At 35.5% G+C, this 8,264-nt stretch overlaps 1 protein-coding gene across 3 annotated transcripts; it reads left to right on the forward strand.

Moving 5' to 3' along the window:
* Positions 1-790: 790 nt before the first annotated feature.
* LOC121980767 (leucine-rich repeat-containing protein 74A-like) lies at positions 791-4,845 on the forward strand. 3 transcript variants are annotated; one of them, XM_042532965.1, is made up of 5 exons: positions 791-1,554; positions 2,030-2,242; positions 2,436-2,494; positions 2,664-2,801; positions 3,832-4,845. In XM_042532965.1, exons 1-5 carry the CDS (start codon positions 1,539-1,541, stop codon positions 3,928-3,930), a joined length of 525 nt encoding a protein of 174 aa, XP_042388899.1. In that variant the 5' UTR covers positions 791-1,538; the 3' UTR covers positions 3,931-4,845. The 3 variants fall into 3 exon arrangements, with proteins under 3 accessions (XP_042388899.1, XP_042388901.1, XP_042388902.1); XM_042532967.1 differs by having other exon boundaries at positions 791-1,534; positions 2,023-2,242; XM_042532968.1 differs by having other exon boundaries at positions 791-1,534.
* The last annotated feature ends 3,419 nt before the right edge of the window (positions 4,846-8,264 follow it).

Here is an 8,264-nt window from a genome sequence, read left to right on the forward strand (position 1 = left end):
TTTTTTTTTTCCTATGTTATCTGATAAATTAATTTACAAAAAAAAATTATTTTTCTGTTAAAGTATTTTTTTATGAATTTTTTAATAAAAATACTATTTTCAAAATTAAAAATACTCTGTAAACTTACTTTTGAAATATTTTATTTTTTGTGATAAAACGAAATGTTTTCTATCATAATAAAAAAAATTTGATACTTTTTTAATTTTATCTGAACTATTACGAATTATTTTCTGAAAAATTAATTTTTAATATTAAAATTTTAGAAAAATAGAAATTTGGGAACTTTCATTTTTCTAGTATTCAACAATTTGTTTTACATATCAAAATTTTAGAAGAATTTTTAGAGTTGAAAAATATTTTTAAGATTTATTTTCGAAAATTTGATTGTTCTGGTAAAATAAATCAATTCTGTTCTTTAAACTAATTCTTTTTCCTGTGAAAATTTTTCTACTCATATAAATTATTTTTGAATAATATTATCTTACTGATATTTCCTATAATCACTACAAGAAAAACCCTCATAGACATCGGTGGAACAACAACGGTTTTAAGCAAAAACTGATGTCTTTGAGTATTTTACACCGGTTTTTCCAAAAACCGATGTCTATAAGCGTAGATTTTCGCTCATAGACATCGGTTTTTTAAGCCGATGTCTATGAGCGCCTTTTTTTCGTTAATAGACATCGATTTTAACAGCGATTTTTAAAACCCAGTGTCTATGATAAAATAAAATAATTTAATTTTCACACCAATACTTAGCCGAAACCCTTCTTCGCATTTCGAGAAAGGAGAGGTGACGAGTTTGTCTTGTTTTCTAGGGTTTTAGAGTAGTAGCGGCGGAGGGAGGCAAGATGAAGACGACTAGGGGGAAAGGTGATACTAAGTTCCACCGATCCGATGAAGACGACTTTAAATAGTCATCAAAGAAAATGGAGAAGAACCTCGACTATAGCGGAGCTTCCCCATGGACGCATCGGCGTTCGTGCAAATCGACCCGCTCCACTAGATCCTTGACATGAACTCCCTCGTCAGTGATGCCTACCGCGACGTTAGAAAACTCTGTGTGTTTCTCCTCCCGGTTGCGGCTTCCTCCTTCCCACCCGGCAAGGCCCTCACCGTCTACTTCCAGCCCCTTGGTCATCCCTTCCTCTTTTGCGGAGCCGTCCACCCTACCCGCCCATCCGCTCTCCTCTCCCCCCCTTGGCCTGTCCCTTCCGAAGAACCCCCCCCCCCCCATTCCTGACCCTAACCCTAATCCCGTCTAGCTCGCGCTCACCTCCGCCAAGATCGGCATCTCGGTCGAGGACCTCGCCTCCTTGCCACCTGTCGCTTACGCCGTTGCGGAGAAGAAGGTCGAGCGACTTGCTCTTAGGGTTGGCGAGAACCTCTTCAATTTCAAGCAGTCCTTCTGCGGGATTGACGGAAGCCGGCTCGTCGTGCCCATGGATATCCTTGACCGGTGGTTCAAGAAGTTCCAGGAGCGAGCCCGGAAGGATCCCAGTTACCTCAAAGATTTCGCCTTGTGACAGACAGGTGAATGCCCAATCCCAAAGGTGCTGCTTTTTGCAAGGATCTCTTTCCTTGATGGTATCGCGTTTCATATTATATTTTGGTTGCATCTGATTTGCTTGAATTGTGTGATACTTCTTCTTTTCATGCCTCTTCATTTTTATGTCTCTCTCAATTAATCCAGGCGGATGATCTTTGATGTCCACTTTAACCGCCCACACTGTGTTTGTTGATTGTCCCCAACCAACTATAAAGCGATTTTGACATTGTTTGAAGTGAAGTTCTCAAAAAGTGATAGGATCTCAAGATATTATATATGGCACGAGAAATAAGCTAATTTTTTGAGTAATTATTCCATTTTGGATTTATTCATCTCATTGAAGTAGTCAACTAGAAAACGTCAACTAGAACATGCATCAAGAAACACTAAAAGATATCATAGCTTTGTTGAACTCCATTTTGCTTCATCATGCTTTAGTTATTCAGATGGTACAGCTAATTTACTCCTTCAGCACACAGTTTTATGGAAGGTGGCTGGAAAACTAATCATGCCAAAACCAAAGGGCTCAACATCTGAGATTAAAAAAGCTTCGTCGTCTGGACATAAGTGGTCCTTTTCTCCCGGGACTAACCTGCTATCAGGTGGTGCTGCAAAACTTGAAAAAGAGTTTAGGAAAAAACTAAATGAGTTTTCCAAGGAACTTAGAACATTCAGAAGTGTTGACTTGTCAGGTTAGCACACTGAACTTGATAGAATGTATCTACAGCAAGTGATTACAGTTGTTCACTCTATAACTGATTATTTCTAAATCTAATATCTGGTAATGAATATGCTGAGATAACTTTTCAGGGGATTAAACTTACATTTACTTTACCAAGGTAATGGAATACTTGTAGATATTTAACAAATTCATGATTCTGTTAGGTCGTAACTTTGGTGATGATGGCCTGTTTTTTCTTGCTGAAAGCCTTGGTTACAATCAAGTTAGTTCTTTTCCTTCCTTTTCCATAACCTTACTTTTTTTTCTTGTTCCTACTTGTAAACTATTGCTGAACCAGACTCTTAAAGGTATGACATTACTAAAGCAAGACATTTAAGCATAACTTTTTTTAGTGTCGTTTAGCATCTCATTAGTTTTTTTCCAAGTCTCAGGTAGCAGAGGAAGTTGATTTTTCTGACAATGGGATTACAGCAGTTGGCCCAAAGGCACTTGATGGTGTTGTTCAAACGAATACCATGCTTAAAACTCTGAACCTATCAGGAAATAATATTAGTGATGAAGGAGCTAAGGTAAGTCCATTTTTTATTTTTAATTTTACTAATTTTTATGTTTGCGCCTATTCATCTGGAAATAAGCAATTTGATTCTGTTGGAAGTACAATAGTGTATTGGAATACAAGAAAAATTAAAGTTCATTATCATCATTAATTGATAATTTGATATTAGATGATTTCTTTGACGGTAAATGACAAAATCCTTTAATGGTATTAGATAAATTTACTGTGGTTGATATAGTAGGAATTCACACAAAGTAATTAGCATACTCCTAATTGTAGTTGCTAAATGCAAATACCCTACTATGTTTAGCTAGTTCATTTGACTGTATTTATCTTAGTTTGTTTAGGTCGGTTTTCCGCACTATGTTTAGCTAGTTCTTCTCTGCTTCCAAGAAAAGAGCAGAGAAGAAAGAACTAGTGGTTCCTCAGTGGATCAATTTAGTCCCGTTAAGCTACGACACTTGTTAGATGTAAGTCAGGAACTTGTATGCCCATCTTTTAACTTCCTTTTACTAAACTAAATGCCCACATGAACAATCTTGAAACTTTTACAATGTCCTCAGATATACTCTTGTGGAGCGTTTGTTTCCATGGTAGGTTAAAATGTTGAACTTAAAATTTTCTACTTTATGATATGTTAGTTTTCCATTAGTAGTTCCGATTAGAGATGCAAATTGGGTAGTGTCAAAGGGTTACGCCATACTAGCATCTTGCAGGGAAAATCCAATTCTCGAACCGTACTACAACCATGCCAAACTGAGCATAGTGCGGAAAGTGACTCGGATGGATCTCTATCATGCCTAACCCAGGCACATTCCATTGATTCCTCTCATCTGGTTTAGATAAAGATTGTTTGGAATTGTATGAGATTGTATTTACCTGTCTCTAGATGATCATAGTGTTCCTGCCAAGAACTCACACGCTGCGCCTTCCACTTCAATCATGCTTTCTCCTGAGGATTGTTTGATGTCCAAATCACACATCAGTTTCCTCACTTTCAATGCATCCTCTGTTCTACCAGTAATCGCATACAACTTTTGCAGAGCTACATATCCACTTTCCTCCGGTGGCTCAAGCTCAATGAGATGCCTCGCCACCACTACGCCCAACTCGTAATCACCATGAGCAAAGCATCCACCTAAAAGTGCACGCCAAGCAGAAGCATTTGTTTCGAAAAGCATGCTCTCAAGCACTGATCTCGCCTTATCGAGATACCCCCCACGAGAAAGAGCATCCAACATGTTCTGCCTTTGGCTCAACTCCATAAACCGTCTTCATGCAATTGAAGCCGATGATAGCAGTGTCAATCATGCCTACATGGCTGCAAGCCATCAAAATTCCGATGAAGGTAATGCTATCTGGTCGCAATCTGAACTTGATCATCTGCGCAAACAGGGAAAGAGTAGCCATTCCACATCCATTTACAGCCAATCCACACAGACTTAAGACTTACACACAATTGTATTTTGTATGACCTTATTCTTGGGCAATCTTTCATGTTTTTTTATGAAATTCCTAGATCTTTTACACTTTGTTTCTGGTGTCCTTACTCCTTACACCTTATTTCCATGTGAAATTTTATAGGGTTTTGCAAGTCTTGCTGGAGCACTAGTTGAGAATAAGGCAATTCGATCTATACATCTCAAGCTAATAAGATTTACACACACTTAGATTTTCTATCCATGCAGTTCTTTCTTGCAGATTTAATTTCTTCATCAGATCTGTTGACTTTCCAGTATTTATTGATTGTACTACTTCTCAGCAATTATGTAAAACTATATTTCTTCTTGTTTAGGAAAAATAACACTTCTAGATATTGGTAACAATGAGATTGGTCCCAAAGGCGCCTTTAGCATCACTGAGTATGTTAAGAAAACTAAGTCCTTGCTATGGTTGAATCTTTACATGAATGACATTGGCGATGAGGTGTGGTTATTGACTATTGTTGCTTTATGCTCTGTTGCTTCACTTCTGAAACATAAATTATCATCTAAGGTGCATATATATCTCATTGGAAATCATATAAATGAATTGATGTTACTCATCTTTATTGCTGCTGAGGAATTTATTTACTTTCCATGTACTCTTAGTGATAAAAGTGAATTTATTATTTGCAAACTAAAAGTGAATTTATTTACTTTCCATGTACTCTTAGTGGTAAACAGTTATGCCATTTGGGTCGACTACTAATGAATTGAATTTGAAAGATTAAATTGTTGTTTATGTAGTTAGATTAAAATTTTTAGTTTGGATTATATTAAGTTCCCAGGAATGATAGATCTATCACTATATGATGTGGTTGAGATAATTGATGAATGTTTTTCTTTTTAAGCATTCTAATTAGTCATCTTGTTACATGGTGCTCTTACTACTTTTTCAATTATGATTTTTTGTCTTGGTTTACTAATATATTATTTATGTATTTTTATAGTTTACAAATCTCAAGTACTCCAAAGTTGAAATTGATGAAGTGCGGTTCGAGTGGGCTGAATGCATGCTAGATTACATTTGAGTAGGAAATGTATTTGATTTTTGAAAACTTTGGATGATGTATGCATTTGCATGGAATGTAAATTGCGGATATTATCTTGATGTGTACAATATTTATTACCTTTTGATGTTGTAAAAAGAATTTGTGCATTTTATGTATACTATTGTAAGAAGAATATTTATGTAATTTATGAATATTTGTGTATTTTATGGATACTGATGGAAGAAGAATATGTGTAATTTGTGAATATTTATGTATTTTATGGATACTGTTGTAAGAATAATATTGGTGCATTTTATCATTTTTTCACTGTTTCAAAAATTGAATTTATGCTGTTAAAAAATAATGAAATTACATCGGTTTCCCACCGCTACAAAACCGGTGTTATTAACTAATATTACATTGGTTGTATATCGCTGCCAAAACTAGTGTTATTAACATATAATATTACATCGGTTTTACACCGTTGATGAAACGGTGTCGTTAAGTGATACTATACCGGTTAATAACCGATTCGAACACCGGTGTCGTTAAGTGATACTACACCGATTTTAACCCGATGTCTAAAATGGCAGACCTTTTACATCGGCTTCATAGACATCGGTCGAAAATGTAATAGACACCGGTGGAAAACCGATGTCTATGAGGGTTTTTGTTGTAGTGAATGTACCCCTAGAAAGATATTTCAAAATTTTCTATCGGTTTATTTTTTCCAAATTATATATATATATATATATATATATATATATATATATATATATATATATATATATATATATATATATACAATCAAAGGAGAAGAAATAGGTATAAGTTAAGGAGTATAAATTTTGCAATTTTATTAACTTCCTTGCATTGCAATATTTATTTTATTCTAATTTAAACTTCTTTACATAATCATGTTATTACTTTATGTTTAACCTTAACTTTAACTTGGGTTGATGCACATCAAAAAAGAGGAGATTGTAAGTAGCCCGTGGTAGTTTTAATATAGTTAACCAAGTTAAGTTAGATTCTGCGTATTTGATCATTATGTAGTGTGCAGGAGCTTAAGAAGAAGTAACAAGAAGGATGGCATAGAAAAAGGAACTGACAGACTCGGTGCATCCGAGTGACGCGAAGGATGTGTGCGACGTCTAAGGGATGAGAAGCCGAGGAGCAAGTTTGCTCGAGGAGAAAGTCAGAGTTGGGTTCGGATGAGCTCAACTCGGGTAGCCAAAGTACCACCCACACAAGAAGAGATCAGCTTATGGGAACTGATTTGCCTTATGCCTTATGGAAGGGGTCTTCCATGGCTTGGAAGGCGCTTTCGATGAACAGTGTGAAAGCGCCTTCCAGCCCATGGAAGGTGTCTTCTCTAGCCATAACCCAAGGATAAAATTCTATCCTCATGAGATAGAATTTATCCGATGGAAGGCACCTTAGACCACCTTGAAAGCGCCTTCAAGCTGTGGAAAATATTTTTCAGGGACTATAAAAAAATTCCTAGACCTAGGAAATATTCAACAACTCTTGTATTGATTTCCTAGTTTATTTCTGAACGTCTAACGAGTGTAAAAAGTTTCTCTACCTTCAAAGAAGGAGATTTTTTAGTGCTTTTCATTTACCTTAGATTAACAACCACCTACGTTGTAACCAAGTAATTCTGACCTTCTTACTTATATTCTTTTAGTTATTCAGTTTATGTCATCTTTAATTTAATTATACTTTCTAACGAAGTTGAAAGATCAGAGGAAAGGTTGAGGTTTTTTTTTTTCAGGGCAATTCCCCCCCCCCCCCCCCCCCCTCCTGTCGGTCTACTTGCACCAACAATATGGTCTGTGTCAATGGGCAACTGGCAATGATGGATCCGGTGCCTAGTGAGTTGGTGAGGAGAGCACAGTGAAGTTCATGTTTTTAATTGAATCATTTGTGACTTAATCAACTCTTAACTTAAATGAGATATTTTAAATAGACTTTTTCAAAATCTATTTGAATTATCCCACTAAAATATATATATTTATTTATTTTAAATTTTAAAAATTATAGATAAATTATATTTATTTATTCTATATATTTTCATCCTATTAATATCATTAATATTAATTTTATTAGTTTGATTTATTTTACTTGTAAAGAGTGAGTATAATTTTGTAACTTTATATCTTTAACCTTCATCTCCCTTCTAAAAAAAATAACACATGTTACCTAATAAACCTTCCCTTCCTCCCAAATAAAGAGAATATAAATATTTCTTTTCCCTTCCCTTTAGAGCTGTCAGACGAGCTAACCTATAGCGGGGCGAGGCGGCCCATGGATGGCTAGTCATTTGGCGGGGCAGGGCGGGCCGACTTGTTATCTTGGCAGGCTGGAAAATCTTCAACCCAATCCAACCCAAGACAGGTTGCAATTTAGGTAGGCCAATGTGCGGGCCCATCAAAAAATTAAAAAATAATAAAAAAAGTTTTATATTTTTAATGTTTTACTTCGGAAATATTTCATCAATCAAATGTAATTAGAAATAGATATTTTAAATGTAAATGGACACAAATGAGTACTTATGTTTGATGAAAAATATTATTTTTATTTTAAATTTATAACAAAGAAAAATAATAATGTTAGGACCCTCGGAGGCCAGCTAGAGGGAAGTGAATAGCCCCTGAACAAAACAAAAAAAAATACCTTGCTCGGACTTATAACTTAAAATAACACTTGCATAAGAATAATAAAAAATTTAAAAAGAAAGAGGCACAGTGAATTACTTGATTACAACCGGGGAGGTTGTTAATCCAAGGCAAAAAAGTACACTAAAAAATCTCCTCCAAAAGGAGAAGTCTCTTACAACAATAAACGCATAGAAAAGAAGCTAAACAAAAAACTAAAAGAGCACAAGTGTTGTTTCTTTGTATTTCTCGTTGTTGTTTAGCTTTGGGAGCAACGCTGCATATATAGCCTTGCTCGGGGCGCATGGAAGAGTTTCAGGCATTTGGAGGGGGATAAAACTTT

This window comes from Zingiber officinale, chromosome 5A (genome assembly GCF_018446385.1).
Source record: "Zingiber officinale cultivar Zhangliang chromosome 5A, Zo_v1.1, whole genome shotgun sequence".
NCBI lineage: Eukaryota > Viridiplantae > Streptophyta > Magnoliopsida > Zingiberales > Zingiberaceae > Zingiber > Zingiber officinale.

What these genes read in the sequence shown, in the direction of transcription:
- LOC121980767 (XM_042532965.1), top strand. An exon ending in CAGAAGTGTTGACTTGTCAG is followed by an intron (nt 2,243 to 2,435) that starts GTTAGCACACTG and finishes TGATTCTGTTAG; the next exon opens with GTCGTAACTTTGGTGATGAT. An exon ending in AAAGCCTTGGTTACAATCAA is followed by an intron (nt 2,495 to 2,663) that starts GTTAGTTCTTTT and finishes TCCAAGTCTCAG; the next exon opens with GTAGCAGAGGAAGTTGATTT.